The following is a 24,255-nucleotide window of genomic DNA, read 5'->3' as shown; positions in this document are numbered from 1 at the left end:
AGACCACCATTACACTCCACTGTTTCTGGAAAGCTCTTTCAGGTGCCCAATGCAGATTAGCCACAGAAAATGTAACAAACTCCTAATTTTAATGGCCCCTGGTTGCTGTCTGTGCCACAAATATGCACACGTTAGTCAGGACACTGGTATGTGGAGAGTTACGCTAGAAGAGGCAGATAAACTCTTGATAGTTGTGTCCAGCTGTCTGCAGTGTTCTCCTTGAATGAAGTTCTACTAAAAAAATAAAATTTATTTCAAATAAAAAGTACGAATATACAGACTTAGTCATGTACAATAATCCATGATGCAATACCGACAAATAAAAGAAGAATATATCATCACTATTGTCAAGTTTTTGCAGCAGAGCTGTGAATGAAAAGCAACAATTTTTTTTCACATATTCTTTGTAGCTGTTCTTTGAATGTAGAGTGACAAATCTTTCATGCAGAATCAAAAATAACATTTTAGTCCACTTGTAGTCATCAGCACAAAGCGCCCTATGGCATGACTTTTGCAGAGCTACACATTACATTGCAAAACAAAATTTAACATTTTTAAGTCACAAAATGCATGGGAAGTCAAAAAACTGTTTTCTTTACAGTTCCCACCATGTCAGCAGAAAATGTCACTTTAAAATTAGAGTGTAGGAAGCAAAAAGAAACATTAAAGTTATGAAACACTCGCCCTTTCTGCATCAATCACAGACGGTATGGAAGGTTCTGATTCTGCTCTCTTTTTGGAAAATTCATCACTCTTCTGTGTGGCAGATTCATCCTGCACCAATGAATCACTAGCACCATCAACATTTAGATTAGCTTGGATATTTGGAACACTTCTAGTTAGAACTTCATGTTCAACAATGCTTGCAAGACCAGTCTCTGGACTTCGTTCATGTCGCAACAATTCCTCATTCAGGCAGACACTATCAATGCTCACAGCACTGTTAGAAAATATTGCTGCTGGACCCAGGCTGCGGTCAGAAGGCGCTTGGAGTGGAGGTTCTTTTTTTTCTACCTCAATAGCTCCAAAACCCTGTTTTAAAGAACTTGCATCAACAGTCACTGATCTCTGCAAAGTATGGTGTGCTGGGCTTGCTGATATGCCACCATCTGGTAACAACTGGCGCGCTACATTTGGTCTGTAACAAAATAAATTTTTAGTGCTTAGAAATACTTTTTAATATTGTTAAAGAATGCCAGATGTGTCCAACATTATGTACTGAAGAATACGTATAATGTTTATAAGTGGCTTATGTAGAAACTGTCCTAATGATGAAGATGGAAGTCCATACAATGTTCTCTAAAGTTAATGCTGTATTCACTGATAAAAGATAAAAATTATCACAGAAGATATAAGTCAATAAATGCCTTCTATTGCACGATTTAAAACAAGAATTAAACATTCATAATTCTTTGTATGCGTCTCTAACATCTGTCAAAGAACTGTTGTGTTGCAATCATCACTAATAACCATTTTGTATGAGTATCATGATTCAATGTTGGTTGAGCTGACACCATTGCCTTTATTAAATGCTGATACTGTATCACTGAACAATAGTACTTGTACTAATATAAATTTTAAAATACAGTTTTTTAAATTGATTTCCTCACCTGCCATTTATAGGACTTGTTGCTCGACTTACAGTTGATGAAACTGCAGGGGTCCCAACTTTCTCTTGCTGATATTGCTTTATTAATCCACATGCTTTCCCAAGCATTATAACACTGTTGAGAATGCGAAAAGAAGCAAGACACAAATATGAAAGCAGTAGAAGTATGAATGCTGCAGGTCCTTCGATGTGCAATGCATGACCAAGCACTCGCATCATCACAACTCCAAGAGGCAGGGGTATAAAACCCATTCTTCGGGCCACAAGATCAGATGGATCCGAAAAAGCCTGTACAAAATAAACATACTATAGGATAAGTTGTTTTACAAATGAATAACACTTTTTAAATAATCAGTTGTACAACATTGTATTAATAGTTATGATATGGTTTCTCAAAAGCAATGTACCAACAATGTAATACGTGAAAAAGACAGGAAATTAAATGTTTTAAACGTTATTTTTTTATAGGAAACGCTTTCATGCTGAGACATACATGATTCATACACTTTACTAACACAGTTATTTTAGGTTGTGTAAAATTCCAGGAATCTGCATTTCAATTGTATGTATATATTTTCCAATGCCATTGAAGATTTTTCATTGTACAGGAAACTATGCAGTTTCACATCCCAAGAACACACAATTGTTCAAAACGAAGGTGATAGCTGGCCTCCATTATCTCACAGAAACTCTTATAAGAAAGTAACACGTAATATGGTGTGGTAATAGATCAACAATACTGCATCCATACCTTCAATAAAAGCAGGAGGCAATTTGAATCCAAGATACACATGTGCGAAAAACTTAAGGATGAAAATGACTTTCATATGATGTGTCACTGCCAAGTAACAAGAGCTCGATAAAACTTGGACAACACGTAGAAAGGACTGATATAGTATAGTACAGAAGCTGACTGAATGAAATATGCAATGAGACAAACAGAAATGGCACTTCTATTCAAAGACAAGACAGTGGTTGGTGCACGTGATCATACGGCAATACATCTCCCCAACACACGCCAATGTCCTCAATGGGATTTAAGCAACCCTGAAAAGACACACATGGGGAAAGAGTACAATTTCACAACAATGTGGACCGGTGAGTATACTGTATTCAAAGAACTGGAGGTCAGTACACACACACAATACTAAGCCTCCCTACACCGTAACACCTGGACCACCAAAACAATCACATTCGGCAACGTTCTTGGTTGCATTACGTGTACTCACCTCTTGTCACATAAGGGTGTATGCAGCATTGTCAGACATGATTGGTTTGGAGGTGCTGGTTGTGATATAGCATGCTTGATTCTTCCCAATTCCCCCCCACAAGTAACCAAATATTTTTGCTTTTTTTAATCTCATTCTCAATATTTTTATTTGCTGGCACGAAAAACTTCCCTCAAAATTTAAGTTCTTATTTACACTGTATTTCATTTAAATTTATTTTTCATATTCTTATTTTCATTTTTTTTTATTCTACTTGGTGGTTAATTTTCATTAGGGCACTCATAATTAGAAAATACAGTTAGCTGATATAGTTCGCTACAAGCAGAAACCTTATGAGTTAATAAACATATTTGAGGAAAGTGACTTACAACACCAGTCAAAAATTAAGCATTGCGACTCTTCAGTGAAGTATTTTAAATTACCTAGAATTAATTACTTTCTGCACTAATTAAACTTGAAGCTTAGAGCCACTACCATTTTCAATTGCAGATTTTGTCATAAACACTGTTACATTCATACTTGACTATGTACTTCTGTTGCCTTAATTTTTCAGAACAAGATGACATACAGCATTGAGTAACTGACTCACTAATCAATAGTTTCATGTAATTTAGTATAGTTAAATCACTCATACATGTAAACAAGGGGATGTGCATTGCACAAGGATAGTAGTGACAATGTATTTTTCTAAATTTCTGACCAGTCAGACATTTCTATAGGCCAAAATCACCTTAGTTCTTGCAGTTCATCAAAAACAGTAAAATGCAATCTAGTCAATTTTCAATGTATAACATAATTTGCAAAATAACAGTTTGTTCTTATGCCCATCTGTAAGTAATCAAACATCACCCAATATAGTTATGTGGTTTGCAAACTCACAAGTAAGACCTGTGTTTCAGCGCACTCTCAATGTTAACTCACATCACAGATATGTTGTTCTGCACACAAACGTTTGTGCACCAATCACCGAGAAACTCAAGAACTCTAATGTTTAATAAGTTTTGAGTGACCTCTGTAAACTAAATTACTGGCTATTCTAAATAGACTGAGTTGTGGTTAATGTAAGTGCGGAATGTCATTGTCAGCAAGGTGAGGTATTATTGGAATCTGTGATGTGCATTACGGACTGATTTAGTTAAAGTGCTGGGGTGTATGGTATTCTAATAAATTACAAGGGCAGTGCAGAGTACAAGCTGGAAATATTATGTAAATGTGAACTGTTTTTAGGTGCCACAACTGAATATTCAACTTTTCCATTGTGGCTGTTAGGTACTGTAGGGGCTATCCTGATGTATATGCTAATTATTTGTTTTATATCCGATAAACTGGCCATTGATTTAACAAAGCTTGCTAAAGGTTAATAAAAGTGTTAATTGAAACTAAAATTGTTGAGTTGTGTACATTATTGAGTGAAAACCTCCCAATAGCCACTAAGATTTTTGCAGCTTCATTTCATCTATGCACTGAAGATTGCCAGCAAGAGGCCTCAAGACAAGCAGTGTCAGGTTTGTTTTGCTAAAGCATTATGGTGTGGAGAGGCATAATGTTCCATGGGTGTACTCACCTTCAAATCTTTGAACACGGTACAAACACCTGTCAATGTTATTGTGACACTGTACTCCTTCTCCATGTGCATCTTTTCAGGGATGCATTTAGTGCCAACTTCATTTTCAGGGATGACTGTGGACAACCATACAGAACAGCACAGGTGAAGGAGCTCTTGGAATGAGAGGGTATTAAGCAAATTGACTGGTCTGCCTGTTCACCTGACTTAAATCCCATCTAGCCCATGTGTGAAGCACTGGGGAGACATATTCCGGCATATCTACATGCACCAATGACCACCCAGCAGTCGTCAGCTGCACTGGTGGAGCAATGGAACACACTACCACAAGCACTCCTTACCAACCTTGTGGCCAGCAGGGGAACACATTGCAGAGCATGCACTGCTGCCTGTGGAGGTCACACACTTTATAACAAACCATGTCCCTCATTTTGCAAATGTCCAGGGACCATCATGGATCATGGTAACTTCAGTGTAATTATTGTCTTTAAATAAAAAATGTGATTTCTGTTTGTCTCATTGCATATTTGTTCAAGTTTCCTCCTATACTATATTTGTATCAGTTATTTCTATGTACAGTCCAAGTTTTATCAAGCCATGTTACCTGGTAGTGAAACAACATGCAAAAGTTACTTTTGGTCTTAAGTTTTAGTCTCCAAAGCAGAAGACAATGGTAAAACTAAACTACAAGATTGAGTGTAATCATAACATGGCAGTACTTTCTTAGTTGGCAGTTACTGATGTATGCAATGCAATGCACTAACACTGCAGTTATAACCACCACAAAAAGCCAGTGCCCAGATGAGGATGAGAAAACCATCCAGATATGTATGTTTTGCCAATACAGATCAGTGCAATTTGTTATGAATTACAAGTCTGCTCCTTGGTATTAGTTATACTTTGTGAACTGAAGTTAATATGCAGTAATTTTCATCTCCATAATGGAATTATTTTACCATTTTGTTGTTTATCAGGCTAATTTCTTCATTATCTGACTTTTTAAATTAGCCATTAGTTTAATCATTGTCTGCCACATTATCTACATTGTTACTGTCTGCATATTACTGAATCCAGTCTTATGATATGAGGTTTAACAGAAACCATTATAAAACATCCGCTGCCATATCATCAAAACTGCTTCTGTCTGCACACTGTTGAATCCAGCCTTGTGATATGAAGATTAACAATGTTTCCATTGCTATTTCCTTGCTCCAGTCCTTGCTATCTGTGATCTGATGGTAGGACACTATTACTCTGCAGATAAATGCTCCACTATAGTGATATTTGATTGCAGGAAGTATGTGGCATATGCACTTCAAAGATCACCAAAGCTCTCATTTCAAAAATCATAACTTAGCATATTTACTTGTTCATCATGACCACATTCCTTCCATTAAGACAACTGTACAATATCTTAAAAGCCCAATGCCTCTCACAAATGCCCCCAGAAAAATCCATACACCTCCTGACAAATTCACTTCTATTTCAAATGCAGTGTTATGCAAAGAGGACCATCCTGGCAATTCTGCTGCAGTAGGCTTCAAAGTCCTAAATAAATTCATTTCCATACTGGTAGAATGTCACTTTCTAGCTATCACAGAGGGCTTCCCATACTACACAAAATACATCAACTACTTCCAAGAATGTCTCAAAGCCATTCCTAATCCCCTCCCATCCGAAACCTCCCTTTTCAACCTACTCTACGCCAACATTCCCCACATGCATGGGCATTAAACCCTTGAATGCTACCTCTTTCAAGCAGGATGGCCCAGCCCTACTGCAACCTTCTCAAGCGACCAAATGAAAAAGGCTCTCCTCATCCTGAAACTGAGCTCCCTAGCTTGATAAAGATTCATCATCTTTGTGGTCTGGACTCAAGGTGAAGAACAACTCCTGACCCTTTTCAAAACACAAAGCTATCTATTTGGATGTTGACCTCCACCTCACTAAGTCTTGGATCCAAACTTCACTCCACATCTGCTTCCTTTCCTACAGTATATCCATGATACACGTATCTGTTATAACATCAAATCCCTAAACATATGTACCAATAATATCTCTCTGGCTTTTGTCTTCTGCAACTATCCCACTGACTCTGATCACAAACTAAACTCCCAGGCAAGTTGTCCTTTTGTTCCAATAACCAATATAGCTCTCACTTCCGACAAAATTAGAAGCCACTCACTAGCCAGTTAGTACAAACTAGGTCTTGAACACACGAAAGATTACTCCTTTTCAGATATAGCCCTGAAATGATGTTATCTCTTTCTTATATCCTCCCTCGCTGTTCTCTATCACCTTCTTAACATACGCAAATCTCAAACTCATAACATTCCCACATAATTGTCCATACCCCAATATCTTCTTAACGCAACTGCTTACACATAATATCGGCCCCAAACATCCTCCCACAATCATTTATTCTGGGCCCACAAATGGATAATTGTACAACATCAAAGACAAGGGAACATTTAAATCAATAACACTGTTTACCCACTGAACTGTATTCACTACACAGCTACCTATACAGGCTGACTGGCAGAATGTATAAATGTGCATGTTCACCTGTGGGACAACCAGTAACCAGTTGCTGAGCACACTCCACTGTAGACCAAGGAGACCTAATGACCTGTTATATCAAACAGACCATTTGGATTATCCCTCTGAGCAATAGTTCCCCCAAACTTCAGATATGGCTTCTTGTTTCTACAAATCTTCTGAGCCTACCACCCTCTTGGACTTAAGACTGTCATGTATTTCCTATTTTTTATTAGTTTAAATTTCAACTTATTTAATTATTGACTCTTTTACCCCCCCCCCCCCCCCCTCATCCTCTTTCTATCTCTCTCTCTCTCTCTCTCTCTCTCTCTCTCTCTCTCTCTCTATGTTTTGCATAAAAATAAGGGAGAGGTGGTCACTTATCTATCTTTTCCTTCATCTTGTCCCGCCCTCCTCTTATTTTAAGGTCTGAATGTGCTCCTCCCACCCTTCAATTCTGCCACCCCTCAAATCCTTCCTTCCTTCCTGAAGAGGGAGTTAACTGTTCTGAAAGTTATTAGTGCTGTATTCTGTTTAAAGTGGTTCTATCCACATTACTGTTAGTTGTTGCTTGAACATAAGTAATTGTCTGCCTTTCCATCTCTAGTTAATTTAACCATGAAGAAAACCTAAAAACAATCTGGATTTACCAATAAAAGTAGGTGCAGCTGAGGTATATATAGTGTGTCATTTCAACGTACTGTAGAAAGAGAACCACTGATCAGAATGACATCAAATTTGAACTGCATATTATTGATGCAAGAGGAAACATTATGAAACAAAATAAATTAGCAAAAATTTGAGCAGTAGATGATGCTGTAAGCGTTAGAATATAAATATCAACAGATGCACAGCACACAGCTGTTCCTTAGCTTGCGTCCAACACACTCAATATGACTGTCTCCATGAAGGATCATGCACTGTTAGCAAAGCTCTTTTACAAGAATGTTGACTATGCACCAATAGCCCTGCAGAAGTTCCGGACACTCAAGGGTACGAAAAAAGGCATCGGTCTGACGTCTGCTAAGGGTCTGGAGAAAATTATTACACAAATCAAACACACAGTTTCTTTTAGAGTTCAATGTGGCAGAGGGAGGAAAGTAGTTGATCCAAAGTCTGCCGAAGATGTGGCCATAGCACTGCAGTAGCAGTCAAGTGGTGATGTGCACACATGCAGTGGACAGAGAACTGCCCGAACCCTGGACATGCCTGTGAGCACGGTGCATAAAATCCTGTGAACAATCTGCATTGTTATCCACAGAAAATCACCGATTTTCAGGAGTTACTTCCTGCTGACCTGCCAGCAAAACAAATGGTCGCTCTGTAATTTCATGCTCAGCTGGGACAATGAATGGCCAAGGAACCTTCTCTGGACTGATGAACCATATCTACAAGGATAGGTCAATATGTGAATTGCAGAATATTGTCAATGGAAAATCCATAGACACATCAACTGATACCATTTCATTCTGAAAAGGTGACTCTGTGGTGCAGACTGACGGCATTGTTTATTGTAGGGTCATATATTTTTGAGGAGAAGTCCTGTTACCTGTACCATCACTGGTAAACAATATGAGAGTCATGTATGCACCAATGTCATTCCAACCCTTCAACAGTGTGGACGTGTGGGTAGCATCAATTTTATGCAAGATGGCACTCCTCTGCACATTGTACTGCCAGTGAAGCCCCTGCTGCAGAGGCATTTTGGAAATGGTAGAATTATCAGCTTTCATTTCTCAACAGCCTGACCATTCAGAACACTTGAACTTAATCTCTGTGACTTCTGGCTGTGGGGTTATCTGAAAGATGGCATGTTCAGTGTTCCAATTGTCAACACAGCTGAAATGAAGGCATACATTGCACAACACATTCTCAATGTAACCCTCAAGACACTTCAATTTCATCTACATCTACATCCATACTCCGCAAGCCACCTGACGGTGTGTGGCGGAGGGTACCCTGAGTACCTCTATCGGTTCTCCCTTCTATTCCAGTCTCGTATTGTTCGTGGAAAGAAGGATTGTCGGTATGCTTCTGTGTGGGCTCTAATGTCTCTGATTTTATCCTCATGGTCTCTTCGCGAGATATACGTAGGAGGGAGCAATATACTGTTTGACTCTTCGCTGAAGGTATGTTCTCGAAACTTTAACAAAAGCCCGTACCGAGCTACTGAGCGTCTCTCCTGCAGAGTCTTCCACTGGAGTTTATCTATCATCTCCGTAACACTTTCGCGATTACTAAATAATCCTGTAACGAAGCGCGCTGCTCTCCGTTGGACCTTCTCTATCTCTTCTATCAACCCTATCTGGTACGGATCCCACACTGCTGAGCAGTATTCAAGCAGTGGGCGAACAAGCATACTGTAACCTACTTCCTTTGTTTTCGGATTGCATTTCCTTAGGATTCTTCTAATGAGTCTCAGTCTGGCATCTGCTTTACCGACGATCAACTTTATATGATCATTCCATTTTAAATCACTCCTAATGCGTACTCCCAGATAATTTATGGATTTAACTGCTTCCAGTTGCTGATCTGCTATTTTGTAGCTAAATGATAAGGGATCTATCTTTCTATGTATTCGCAGCACACTACACTTGTCTACATTGAGATTCAATTGCCATTCCCTGCACCATGCGTCAATTCGCTGTAGATCCTCCTGCATTTCAGTACAATTTTCCACTGTTACAACCTCTCGATACACCACAGCATCATCTGCAAAAAGCCTCAGTGAACTTCCGATGTCATCCACCAGGTCATTTATGTATATTGTGAATAGCAACGGTCCTATGACACTCCGCTGCGGCACACCTGAAATCACTCTTACTTCGGAAGACTTCTCTCCATTGAGAATGACATGCTGCGTTCTGTTATCTAGGAACTCCTCAATCCAATCACACAATTGGTCTGATAGTCCATATGCTCTTACTTTGTTCATTAAACGACTGTGGGGAACTGTATCGAACGCCTTGCGGAAGTCAAGAAACACGGCATCTACCTGTGAACCCGTGTCTATGGCCCTCTGAGTCTCGTGGACGAATAGCGCGAGCTGGGTTTCACGCGACCGTCTTTTTCGAAACCCATGCTGATTCCTACAGAGTAGATTTCTAGTCTCCAGAAAAGTCATTATACTCGAACATAATACGTGTTCCAAAATTCTACAACTGATCAACGTTAGAGATATAGGTCTATAGTTCTGCACATCTGTTCAACGTCCCTTCTTGAAAACAGGGATGACCTGTGCCCTTTTCCAATCCTTTGGAACGCTACGCTCTTCTAGAGACCTACGGTACACCGCTGCAAGAAGGGGGGCAAGTTCCTTCGCGTACTCTGTGTAAAATCGAACTGGTATCCCATCAGGTCCAGCAGCCTTTCCTCTTTTGATCGATTTTAATTGTTTCTCTATCCCTCTGTCGTCTATTTCGATATCTACCATTTTGTCATCTGTGCGACAATCTAGAGAAGGAACTACAGTGCAGTCTTCCTCTGTGAAACAGCTTTGGAAAAAGACATTTAGTATTTCGGCCTTTAGTCTGTCATCCTCTGTTTCAGTACCATTTTGGTCACAGAGTGTCTGGACATTTTGTTTTGATCCACCTACCGCTTTGACATAAGACCAAAATTTCTTAGGATTTTCTGCCAAGTCAGTACATAGAACTTACTTTCGAATTCATTGAACACCTCTCGCATAGCCCTCCTCACACTACATTTCGCTTTGCATAATTTTTGTTCGTCTGCAAGGCTTTGGCTATGTTTATGTTTGCTGTGAAGTTCCCTTTGCTTCCGCAGCAGTTTTCTAACTCGGTTGTTGTACCACGGCGGATCTTTTCCATCTCTTACGATCTTGCTTGGCACATACTCATCTAACGCATATTGTACGATGGTTTTGAACTTTGTCCACTGATCCTCAACACTATCTGTACTTGAGACAAAACTTTTCAGTTGAGCCGCCAGGTACTCTGTAATCTGCTTTTTGTCACTTTTGCTAAACAGAAAAATCTTCCTACCTTTTTTAATATTTCTATTTACGGCTGAAATCATCGATGCCATAACCGCTTTATGATCGCTGATTCCCTGTTCTGCGTTAACTGTTTCAAATAGTTCGGGTCTGTTTGTCACCAGAAGGTCTAATATGTTATCGCCACGAGTCGGTTCACTGTTTAACTGCTCAAGGTAGTTTTCAGATAAAGCACTTAAAAAAATTTCACTGGATTCTTTGTCCCTGCCACCCATTATGAACGTTTGAGTCTCCCAGTCTATATCCGGCAAATTAAAATCTTCACCCAGAACTATAACATGGTGGGGGAATCTACTCGAAATATTTTCCAAATTATCCTTCAGGTGCTCAGCCACAACAGCTGCTGAGCCCGGGGGCCTATAGAGACATCCAAATAACATGTCTGAGCCTGCTTTAACCGTGACCTTCACCCAAATCATTTCACATTTCAGATCTCCGTCAATTTCCTTCGATACTATTGCACTTCTTATCGCTATAAACACGCCTCCCCCTTCACTTTCCAGCCTGTCTCTGCGGTATACATTCCAATCTGAGTTTAGGATTTCATTACTGTTTACGTCTGGTTTCAGCCAACTTTCTGTCCCTAGTACTATATGGGCATTGTGACCGTTTATTAATGAGAGCAGTTCTGGGACCTTTCTATAGACGTTCCTGCAGTTTACTATTAGCACATTAATATTGTTATTCCCTGTTCATTTTGCCTACTCCTACCTTGCCGCGTCTCAGGAGGTGTCTTGTCGTGCCTAGGGAGGGAATTCTCTAACCTAAAAAACCCCCATGTACACTCCACATGTACTCCGCTACCCTTGTAGCCGCTTCCGGCGTGTAGTGCACGCCTGACCTATTCAGGGGGACCCTACATTTCTCCACCCAATAGCGGAGGTCGAGAAATTTGCACCCCAGATCTCTGCAGAATCGTCTGAGCCTCTGGTTTAAGCCTTCCACTCGGCTCCAAACCAGAGGACCGCGATCGGTTCTGGTAACGATACTACAAACAGTTAGCTCTGATTCCACCCCGCGAGCGAGGCTTTCCACCTTCACCAATTCCCCCAACCGCCTGTACGAACTGAGGATGACCTCTGAACCCAGACGGCAGGAGTCATTGGTGCCGACATGAGCAACAATTTGCAGTCGGGTGCACCCAGTGCTCTCTATCGCCGCTGGTAGGGCCTCCTCCACATCTCGGATGAGACCCCCCGGCAAGCAGACAGAGTGAACACTGGCCTTCTTCCCCGACCTTTCCGCTATTTCTCTAAGGGGCTCCATCACCCGCCTAACGTTGGAGCTCCCAATAACTAATAAACCCCTCCCCCCGTGTGCCTGCTCGGACCTTGCTGAAGGAGCAGCCACATGTCCACTCACAGGCAGAGCGGGCGATGCCACAGGGCCAGCCTCCACATTTACCCTCCACCTCGTGCGCCGCGAACGCCGCTGAACCCGCCACTCCCCTTGGGGAGAGGGTGGCCCAACCGCACCCGGTACCCGCGAAGATGTCTTGACAGCAGGGGCAGTGGGTGAAGCATGTAACACCTGGGGTGTACCTTGCGACGCACCAGACTCCCCACTGCCGCTACACTCTGAGGGAGCAGCCTGAAGACAGCTGACCGCGGCCATCAACATGTTCAGCTGTTCACGAACAGTGACCAGCTCCTCCTGCGTCCGTACACAGCAGTCACACATCCTGTCCATCCTAAGGAATCAATTTACTGAAGAGAGTTAATCAACTTTTAACTAGACTGCTAATTCACTAAAGGCGGCTGATATTGACTAAACTGTGATTGCTAGCCACTTCTTGTAGAAAACAATGAAATTAGCACTACCTGTCTCTGGACTGTATTGAAAACAAACACTAGCACTACTGGCACTATGGTTGACTAAAGGGACTCTCTCTGACTGTATTCAAAACAAACACGAAATCTATGGAACACTATTAATAGCACTCGACAATTAAAGCTTCCTAAAAGCAAAAACACACGGAAGAAGAAGTGACAAGTAAGAAAAATACAGTTAATACTTAAGTTAAGGTAGCTCGCTGCACAGCAGATGTGAAGCAGACGGTGGTTAGGACGACACCGCTGTGGAACATGCTGTTTCTCGAAATCAACTTGTGGCAGCAAATGGTGGACAGCTGGTTGAACATGTCTTGCATCAGTCTCATGACAATTACAAACCAATGTCATTGGGCTTTTTATGCAGTCTTTTTACCTCAGGACAACTAAAAACTGATTTTTCCATCTGATGTGGTACGGCGCTGATGTGGTGGATGCGCTTATCTAACTAACAGTGCCACAACTGTTGACGGCCAAACTTGTGCAGTTATGCACGCTGAACGGTGGGGATGGTGTAATGTACAACTCAAGCCATAGCCACTGTATTGCGATTCATCTGTCATTTGTAGCAGACCCGATTTACGTTGAGATGCTTATAGTGCCATCTATTGCTAAAATGTTCATCTCCACCCACCATAACATTTTCCCCTGTGTCAGTAATATCCTGTTCAAATTTTACATCATTCTGATAATGGTCCTCTCTCTACACCATTTTGAAACTGGAACTTTTATTATGGACACCCTGTATTTAACATAGAAGGCAGCATGCACTATAGCTATGCACAAAACATGTACACATTATACCTGCATTAAGGCAACTGCTTGCCAGAAAGAACTAATGTTAAATTTTCGAATGCTGGAAATTTCATATTTGTTTATGCCTATTTTGCAGACTGTGGCATCAACAAAATGTGGCACACCATTTTTCATTCCATTATGCACTGAATCCGTACTCTATGTTTGCAATTATTTCAAAAATCATCCCGTAGTAATAAATCACTACATAACTTCAGCACAGAAGAATGCACCCGAAGGCACATGCAGGTGAAGATACTTTTTGTCACTGGAACTGGTCATCCTTTGGCAACAGGAGGGCAATTTAAAAATGTTGACTAGTGTTTCAGAGAAATGAAAGATCAGATTCTCTCAGAAGAAAAAGAATACCAATCAGGAGTAATTCATTTAAGAGTAAGACTGATAAATGCTTAAAGCTATCATTCGAGATAAGACTGAAAATACTCACTACTAGTCACAACCACTATTCACATGGCTAATGCTTAGAAGAAGGGACATCTTAGGACTCCAAAAGCTATGGTGAAATGAAATCCAAGCCATAGCTCCCACTTCTGTAAGGTGTGAATCCATATAGTTCTGTTCCTATCTGGTACATAATAATGCCTGTCAGCTTAAGCTGTAGACAAGTCTCATCGCAGCATTCCTTGGCAGTTATGATACACTGCTGCAAAATGTACAATTCTGTGAAAGACCAATATTAAAGGTAAAATTTTCTAGATTGTTAGACCATGTCATGTTCCACTTCAGTTTCTTCTAACACAACCAACATTTCGACCCCTTTGCTGGAATCTTCTACAGGATCTTCTGTAACCAGGCGATCCTGAAGATCTCGCAAGAGGGGGTGGAAATGTCAGTTGTGTAAGAAGAAACTAAGGAGGAACATGACATGGCCTAAGCAACTAGAAAATTTTACCTCGAGACCTGCAGATTCAATTAGTCCCATATATTTGTAATAAACAGGGGTGGGAGCACAAGGCTACCTGGTGAATATTACAACAGTATGTGCCATGAACCATTCTGAATAAATTTCATAATACTTCTATGAAGTCTGTATGGTAGCTGATACGTCAGCATGTCCACTTTTGTGTGAGGAAACCAGGTTTAATTTCTGGTACTGTTAGTGGTTTCCTGGTTGGGAAAAAGTGCACTCAACTTCATGACACCAACTGAGGAGCTTTGAGAGCTTCCTGAATGAAATGAAGTACCTCCAACGTCTAGAAAGCTGACAATAGCCAGGAGAATGGTGCGTCCCATATCCTCTATTCCATATCCAAATGATGCCATATGGCAGAGGATGACATGACAGAGCAGCCAGTGAGATACAGTTTCTCTCTGTGCCTGATCATGAAGATAATTTAAAACAAAATATATTTCCAATTTGAAACTTCAGTTGAGAGAGGAGAGAGAGAGAGAGAGAGAGAGAGAGATAAATCCTATTGATGAGATCCACATTCCTCAAAAGTAAATATTATTGTGTTTGGGGTATAACAAATATCAGCAAGCCAAAGACCACATTTTTTTCTCATGTGACTGAGTGATGTGTCAAAGCAGTTAGCACACTTGACACACATTTGGAAGGTCACCAGTTCACAATACAGTTTAGCCATCCAGATTGCAAATTATCAGTGGTTTCCCTTAACTGCTCAAGGGAAATGTTGGAACAGCTTCTTTTAAAAGGATACACCAATATCCTTCCTCATCCTTCCCCCAACCTCAATTTGTGCTCCGCCTCGAATGACCTCATTGTCAATGGAATGTTAAACTGTAATTTTCCTTTCTTTTTTAGGCACCCTGTAGTTTATCTGTTACATGATCTGTAACTGCACTGTTTTCTTAACAGCAATTTGAAATTTCATCACTTTTATAATTTTAGATCTCCCATGCAGTGGAAAGGGGTTTGGGGAAGGGTGCTGTTGATGTGATTTAACATTGGGATACACAAAAAACTTATTAACGATCACAATAACTCACATATTCTCATAATGGCCACCACTCCTTTATCCTTCCGCCATGATGTATTCATCTATAATTGTGTGCCAGTAAGAATTCATTTCACCCTAGTCAGTCAGACAGTCAGATTCATTCCAGCTGTCCTACTTACACACCAGCAGAACAACAAGTTACGTATTTACTTTTTTCTGTGTTTTCTTTGTAAGTTAATTCTTAAATTATGTACATGTTTTTATGTTTAAGAGGCATAATCTAAAGTTTTTTGAATTGTAAAGTTTAGATTCGAAGTCTGTAGCCAGTTGTCATTTCTTTTGAAAAGCCAGCTACATTTCTCAGTAAGCCATCAGCCCCCATTGGTGGCACGTTAGGAGGGTAACAATTTGGATATTTAGGTTTCACTGTGTGCTTTTATATTTCAATTCTTAAGTTAGTCATGGCGGCATAGATAGGAGGTGCACATGCTGTGTGCTGATGCACAAAGAGCTGCCCGCAGTTCGCCAACAACTGAAAGCACTTTTGGCTGCAGCCAGCTGTCTTCAGGCTGTTGCCTCAAAGTGCAGCAGTGGCAGTGGATCTGGCGCATTGTATGGATCACCTCAGGTTTTGCTTGTTTCACCCATGGGCTCTGCTGCTGAGGCACCTTCCAAGTGTATCCCACTCAGAGTATCTGCTCTCACTGCATGATATGCTGTGGATGTTTCGTCGCTCAAGGGGGAGAATCAATGTGGAGGCTCACTGTCTGGCCTCGCTCCTTCAGCTTTGTCTGAGCAGGCAAATGGGGACGGGAGGTTGCTGGTTATTGAAAGTTCCAATGTTTGGCATGTTATGGAGCTCTTTAGGGAAATAGCATTCAGGGCCAGAAAGAAAGACAACGTGCACTCAGTACATCTGATGGGATGCCTCATCCAAGATGTGAAAGAGCGTGCAGGGTGCAGTCATCTGAAAGTTGTGGCTGACATTGGCATAACTGTTCTGATACCATCCTCAGTTCATACAGGCCATTGGCAGAAGTGGTGAATACTGCTGGCCTAGCAAGCAGGGTGGACAGAGTGCTCACAATTTGCAGCATTGTTCCTAGAGTTGACTGGTGTCCTTGGGTTTGGAACTAAGCGGAGGGAGTAAGCCAAAGGCTTCATCGACCTTGCGACGGTCTTAGTTGCCAGTTTCAAAAAATGGCTCTGAGCACTATGGGACTCAACTGCTGAGGTCATAAGTCCCCTAGAACTTAGAACTACTTAAACCTAACTAACCTAAGGACAACACACACATCCATGCCAGAGGCAGGATTCGAACCTGCGACCGTAGCGGTCGCGCGGTTCCAGACCGTAGCGCCAGAACCGCTCGGCCACCAGCGGTCGGCTGCCAGTTTCTGGACCTGCATTACCAGGTGGACTGGTAAGGGGTGCACTACACAAAGAAAGCAGTACTCAGCTACCAGGATACCTGTGTAACGCACAAAGGGCTTTTTTTAGGGTAGCCATTAGTTTGAGATCAACAGTCAACACACAAAATTGCAAAATCAGACCGCATTCAGGGTAAAGACACTTACACCCTCAAAATTTTATCAATATTCATAACAAAATTTCCAAGTTTACAGCCCTCCAGGAAATTCTTTGCACTCAATTATTTTCTGCACAACGTTTTGAGAAATGGAATAAAAGATTAGACAAATACATTAGTGCCAGTGGAGAGTACACTGAAGGAGATTGAAGGTTTGTGTTTAAAAACGTGAATAAATAAGCTGAAAAAATGTTAAGTTTCTTTTGGATGCCTCCTTCTATAGCTATGGACCTAAATGATTTTGTAGACTTTTCTTAACCATCAGATCTCATGACATGTTTTACGCTTTTGTTCTTAGAATGATAAAGTATTCGTTCTTCTAGGGGTTGAGTGCTGGTATGTACTTCTTTCAGGTATTAAAACTGCATTAAGCATTCATTCTGATCCACCATAATCATTTCTGTCCTGAATATAGGCTCCAGACAAAACATACAATTTAATTATTGTAATGTGAAATGTAATTACCTACCAGTAATAACTAGCTTTCTATCACAGTGGCCAAATAATACTTGCTTTCTTTTGCAAATAGTATACCTTTGGCAATACACACACACACCAAAAAAAGTTTTGCATCATCTTGGTTCTGAGAGTTCCGGAACCTGTACAGAAAACTGGAGTAGAGATCAACATAAACATCATTCCAGCCCTTTTTATGGCTCATGAAAACCACACAATGCATGTTGTACACCATACAGTGAGACCTTCAGAGGTGGTGGTCCACATTGCTGTGCACACCGGTACCTCTCATACCCAGTAGCACATCCCCTTGCATTGATGCATGCCTGTATTCGTCGTGGCATACTATCCACAAGTTCATCAAGGCACTGTTGGTCCAGATTGTCCCACTCCTCAACGGCAATTCGGCATAGATCCCTCAGAGTGGTTGGTGGGTCATGTTGTCCATAAACAGCACTTTTAAATCTATCCCAGGCATGTTCGATTGGGTTCATGGCTGAATAACATGCTGGTCACTCTAGTCGAGCGATGTCGTTATCCTGAAGAAAGTCATTCACAAGACGTCCACAATGGGGCACGAATTATCATCCATGAAGACTAATGCGTCGCTAATAAGCCACCAATACAGCTGCACTATCAGTCGGACAATAGCATTCACTTATCCTACAGTTGTTTGGGCGCCTTCCATAACCACCAGCGGCATATGTCAGCCCCACATAATGCCACCCCAAAACATCAGGGAACCTCCACCTTGCTGCACTCGCTGGACAGTGTGTCTAAGGCGTTCAGCTTTACCAGGTTGGCTCCAAACATGTCTTCTACGATTGTCTGGTTGAAGGCATATGCAACATGATCGGTGAAGAGAACGTGATGCCAATCCTGAGCAGTCCATTCGGCATGTTGTTGGGCCCATCTGTACCGCACTGCATGGTGTCGTGGTTGCAAAGATGGACCTCATCATGGACGTCTGGAGTGAAGTTGCGCATCATGCAGCCTATTGCGCACAGTTTGAGTCATAACATGACATCCTGTGGCTGCACGAAAAGCATTATTCAACATGGTGGCATTGCTGTCAGGGTTCCTCCGAGCCTTAATCAGTAGGTAGCCATCATCCACTGTAGTAGTAGCCCTGGGGCGGCCTGAGTGAGGCACGTCATCAACAGTTCCTGTCTCTCTGTATCTCCTCCGTGTCTGAACAAGATCGCTTTGGTTCACTCCAAGATGCCTGGACACTTCCCTTGTTGAGAGCCCTTCCTGGCACGAAGTAACAGTGCAGACGCGATTGAACCACGGTATTGACCATCTAGGCATGGTTGATCTACAGACAACACGAGCTGTGTACCACCTTCCTTGTGGAATGGCTGGAACTGATCGGCTGTCGGACCACCTCCATCTAAATAGGCGCTGCTCATGCATGGTTGTTGACATCTTTTGGTGGGTTTAGTGACATCTCTGAACAGTCAAAGGGACAATATCCACAGTCAACGACCATCTTCAGGAGTTCTGGGAACTGGGATGATGAAAAACTTTTTATTGATTTGTGTAGTATAAAACAGTCATTGTCAAACTGCAGCCCAAATCAAATATTCATGCAGCCCTTGGTTCTCAACCATACTTTATAACAATATGCGTCTAGCAGCTTAAATCCAATAACACCAGCTAGTGTTAAGACCTACACAAGAGTGTAGTTTTGCTGCTCAATAACAGAAAAAGATAACAACAGGAACAGTAACAGTTTAAGATGTGCTCAATTGTAATTGATGTTCATGAATTCAGCCTTGAGCTATGTAAAATAGGCTGCCTAACCTCAGGGGCAGAAGGGTAAATAGTGCTGCAGAGGGGTAAGTAGCGCTACCACTGTGTAGTTAGGGGACATTATCGGGGGATTGTTTTATTGTGTGTCTTCCAGTGCTGACAACCCACAGCCAAATGTGCCTCATACTGACTATCTGTAAGTATGGATTTCAAACAGAAGTAGCACTGATTTGTGAATGCATTTTATAGAGATGGTTATCTTCAAATGTGATACATATCTGCAGCAAAGAATATCCAGTTAAATAATGCAGTACAATCAACAGGAGAAAAATGATATTGAAAATATTTAGTAAAAATTTCTGACAGTTTTTCATACTGCATTGTGCATTTAAATGTAAGTATAATTACTATTATTAATCAGTCACTCACATAGATAACACAACAACAATTCATCAGGCAATTACAATGTCACAAATTTGGTGTCACTGAGGAGGGCAGCAATCTTAAACAGATGACGACAGGAAATGTTCAGAATTGTCCCCAGTTTTAATTATTAGTATTTGGTGGATGATGGCCAAGTTATTGCACCATTATTATAGGGGCTCACAACATACTAATTTACATAGGTTAGCAATTAATATGATTATGACATTGCAGTGCCTGTGTTGCATGTCCAAAGGAACACTGCATCATATTTCTGAACAATACAAGCACTGCAATATCATTTTTATCCATTGACACCAGGTAAGTGACTTTCAATTAAAATCTCTCTCTTGTACAGGAATATATATAATGAATATATGAGTGCAGGTGGTACACACATGGTGGACAACACAAGAAAGTTTTGGTCTGGCCATGAGTCATGCTCGGATAGCCTAAGGATAAGGCGTGATTGCTCATGATAAACGGGAAATCCAGGTTCAAGCCCCAGTCCGGCATAAATTTTCATATCGTCCATTACACAGCTGATGGTTGTCTGTATTTACAACTGTGAATGCATTTCATGTAATAATAAGATTGATATATATGTGGCCTGAGGTGCCTCCCCTGGCTCTTGATCACAAAACTTTGATGACTACTGGTGTAAATGATGAGGAACTGTTCCACTTACTGAAATGAGTTTTCATCATATGTACTTAAGATCTGTTAAGTGCTGAAACATATTTTTTCACTTTCTGGTCACAATAAAATTAAAAAAATTCAGACATTTCATCCAGATTGTCTTCCCCTTAATTTAAACTTTTTCTTGTCTATTTGAATTATGCCTAGCTGTCACCTTCTTTCTCAATATGTGAAGGATAAAAACATATTCCATAATATATATACCTTTTATACTTGAGTGTATGAAGTTCACATGCACATGCACTTAAATCCACATTTTAATACAAGAAAAAAACTGAAAACATACAGACCACAGGAATCAATAATAAATATCTTACATGCTTCTGTCGTGTTTCAGCCATATCATAGGCCAAACTAGTTGTGTAATCCTTATACACATCAACAGGTAGTTCATTGAACCGAGTAATAAATGCATGCTTAATCCAGTCAACGAACACTTCTGCCAAAAGCACCATCATACAGTCTGGTAAAAGCACCCAAAATCTTTCTGTGGGATGAAATAAACAGTAATCAAAAATTAATAAACAGACAAAATGTGAAAAAAATCAAAATTGGGAAGTAATCTTCCACAAACTATACGCAATACAAAGGATGCCAAGAAATTTTGGCAATCTGGGCTACAAGTGGATAAGTCACAACTTTTAACTAATGAGTTTTTAATCACATGATTAATAAATAATATAGTTTTTTATGTCTAGCCAGACTGACAATTCCACTTTAACATGTTGGATGTTCTGGCAGTGATCACATCTAGAACCATCATCATAGCATTGGATGACGACACCTAGTCCAATCATCAAAATTCTGAGCATCAATAAAGAATCACCAAACCATCTGGGAACCTTAAAACATATCTGCTTCTGAGTCTATTTGGAATTGTTCACACATGCACTGTCAAACAGGCCTCAATTTTTTTTAATAATACTCTGATCTGAACCACACAAGACTGTAAAAATATTAAGAACATGAGTAGGCAAAAAACCAACCAATAAGACATTTCTTGGTGGACGAAGAAGTGATGGAAAAGATGCGAATGGGCATCCTTGGCAGCACGGGAAGGAGTGGAACGTTGCCTGACACATAATAAGAAATATATGTGTGTGTTTGTTTGTCTGTGTGTGTGTGTGGGGGGGGGGGGGGGGGGTTTACAAGCTTTGCAGTGGCAGGTGCAGCCAGGAGGGTATGCCTCAATGCACCTCGGCAACCAACAATGCAGTCTATGGCTCCATCTCATACTGCCATTGCCAGCAACACTTCTGCTATAGTTTTGGAGACTACAGGTGGAGTTACGGGTTAATTCAGTGCAACATCTAGTTTTCCAGGGTGCTAATCTCTAACATAAAGATGGTTCCCATTCTCTTTGCCATATAGAGGAAAGGATGGCCCCCATCTTATGAAATGAACAATAAGTTCATTGATTTGTTGCAGCACTATCCAGTTAGTGACATTAACTCTGTAGTGACATTTGTTGTTGTTGTGTTCTTCAGTCCAGAGACTGGTCTGACGCTCCTCCCCATGCTTCTCCCCAATTCAGTTCAGTAGTTACATGATATACCCACCTAATCGTCAGCATTCTTCTGTAACACCACATTTCAAAAGCGTGTATTCACTTGTTGTCTAAACTATTTATCGTGCTTGTTTCAGATCCATACAAATACTTTCAGAAAAGACTTCCTGATACATAAATCTATACTCAATATCAACAAATTTCTCTTCTTCGGAAAGGCTGTCCTTGCATCACCAGTCTACATTTTATATCCTCTCTACTTCGACCATCATCAGTTATTTTGCTCCCCAAATAGAAAAACTCATCTGCTATTTTAAATGTCTCATTTCCTAATCCAATTCCCTCAGCATCACCTGATTTAATTCGACTACATTCCATTATCCTCATTTTGCTTTTGTTGATGTTCATCTTATATCCTCCTTTCAAGACACTGTCCATTCCGTTCAACTGTTCTTGCAAGTCCTTTGCTGTCTCCGACAGAATTACAATGTCATGGGGCAAACCTCAAGGTTTTTATTTCTTCTACCTGTATTTTAATTACAATGCCCAATTTTTCTTTGGTTTCCTTTACTGCTTGTTCAGTGTACAGATTGAATAACATTGGGGATAGGCTACAAGCCTGTCCGACTCCATTCTCAACCACTGCTTCCATTTCATGCCCTTGACTGGGGCAGGTTACAGAGGATTTAGGTTCACTATGTAGAGGCTTTACTATGGAAGATACTGTGGTTATTGTGGGTGGCCCGGGCAACAGTATTGACAGAGATCCGGGGTACAGCATAGACTGTGACCTGGCAAAGATTGCATCATACCAGTGTTCGGTTTGTGTCGGTTCTGGAGCACCACGACCAACTTCATTTGAGCTCTTCTGTCAGGAGAGTTAATTTGGAGTTGGAACGGCTACTTGGATCTGGTGCAGGGCCACATATTGGTGTGGTTCCTGTTGATTCACTCTGTAGGTGGGACTATACTAGACATGGCCTACACCTCAACAAGAAAGGGAAGGGTAAACTGGCTGGGCTGATGGCAGGAAATTTGAAGGAGGGAGGAACTACATCTCATGGTGGAAACTCTTTTTTAGTGTAAGATCGGTGTCCAGTGGGAAACTCAGCCAGGCAAGTACTAAAGATGTTAAAAAGTTCAAGATACTCACAAAAGTAAAGTGAAAAATAATGTTAGTATTTTCATCAAAATATTGGGGGATTGAAGAATAAAATTGATGAGCTTCTGCTTTGTTTAGAAGATATAGAAACTGAGAATGTAATAGATGTACTATGCCTGTCTGAGAATCACGTTGTCACTGATATGCAAAAGGTTAGCATCAATGGGTACAAATTAGCTGCACATGGAAGTAGAGATAATATGATGAGAGGAGGAGTTGCCATATATGTCAAAAGCTTCCACAGTGTCAAAAAATTAGAAACTAAAAAATTTTGTGTAGAGCAACATATGGAAGCATGTGCCACTGAACTTAAACTAAACGATGGCACTTTCATAATTGTAACAGTGTATAGGTCCCCCTCAGGGAATTTCCAGCTATTTCTAGAAAACTTGGATGCTTTGTTGTGCTATCTGTCAGACAGAGGGAAGCAAATTATCATTTGTGGCGATTTCAATGTTGATTCCCTGAAAGAGTGTAATAGGAAGAATGGCCTTGTAGTATTACTCAGTTCTTTCAATTTGAGCTCTGTCATTGATTTTCCTACTTGGATAACAAAGAACAGCAGTACATTGATAGAGACCTTTTTTAAAGACCAAGATAAGTTTAAGGACATAAATGCTTATCCTGTTGAGAATGGTCTTTCTGATCATGGTGCACAGCTAGTTACAGTACATGACATAGCTCCATGCACTATATCAAATCAGACTTTCAAAGCAGTGCGTTCAATTAACAATATAAATATTGCAAACTTTAGGGAAAGCCTACAGCAGCTAGACTGGGATGAAGTGTATAAGGAACCCGATGCAAACTTGAAATATAACTTATTTCACGATACATTTTTAAGGGTATTTGAAATTTGTTTTCCCAAGAAAATAGTTAAACATAATTCCAAGAAAACATATAAAAAACCATGGCTAACTAAAGGAATAAGAATATCTTGCAACCATAAAAGAGAACTGTATCTAACAGCAAGAGGGAGTACTGACCCCGAAATTGCTCAATATTATAAAAACTGTTGTGCGGTACTAAGAAAAGTTATTAAAAAGTCCAGAAGCATGTGTATCATGTCTGAGATCAGTAACTCTGATAATAAAATTAAAGCAATTTGGAACATTATTGAAAGGGAAACAGGGCAATCAAGAGCACAGGAAGACTTTAGTGCCA

The 24,255-nt window shown here is 40.7% G+C and overlaps 1 protein-coding gene across 2 annotated transcripts in view; it reads right to left on the bottom strand.

The window, feature by feature from the left end:
* Nucleotides 1-229: 229 nt before the first annotated feature.
* The window catches only part of LOC126248196 (protein TAPT1 homolog), a 137,931-nt gene continuing 113,905 nt past the window's right edge, over nt 230-24,255 (bottom strand). For both annotated transcript variants that reach the window (XM_049948996.1, XM_049949005.1), the window contains exons 8-10: nt 20,740-20,909; nt 1,611-1,897; nt 230-1,138 (exon numbers count right to left, since the gene is read on the bottom strand). In XM_049948996.1, coding sequence (XP_049804953.1) covers nt 670-1,138; nt 1,611-1,897; nt 20,740-20,909 — 926 coding nt within the window. In that variant the 3' untranslated portion in view covers nt 230-669. The remainder of the gene's footprint in view (nt 1,139-1,610; nt 1,898-20,739; nt 20,910-24,255) is intronic.

This window comes from Schistocerca nitens, chromosome 1, assembly GCF_023898315.1.
Source record: "Schistocerca nitens isolate TAMUIC-IGC-003100 chromosome 1, iqSchNite1.1, whole genome shotgun sequence".
NCBI classification, from domain to species: domain Eukaryota; kingdom Metazoa; phylum Arthropoda; class Insecta; order Orthoptera; family Acrididae; genus Schistocerca; species Schistocerca nitens.
This window is presented reverse-complemented; position numbering and strand designations above follow the sequence as displayed.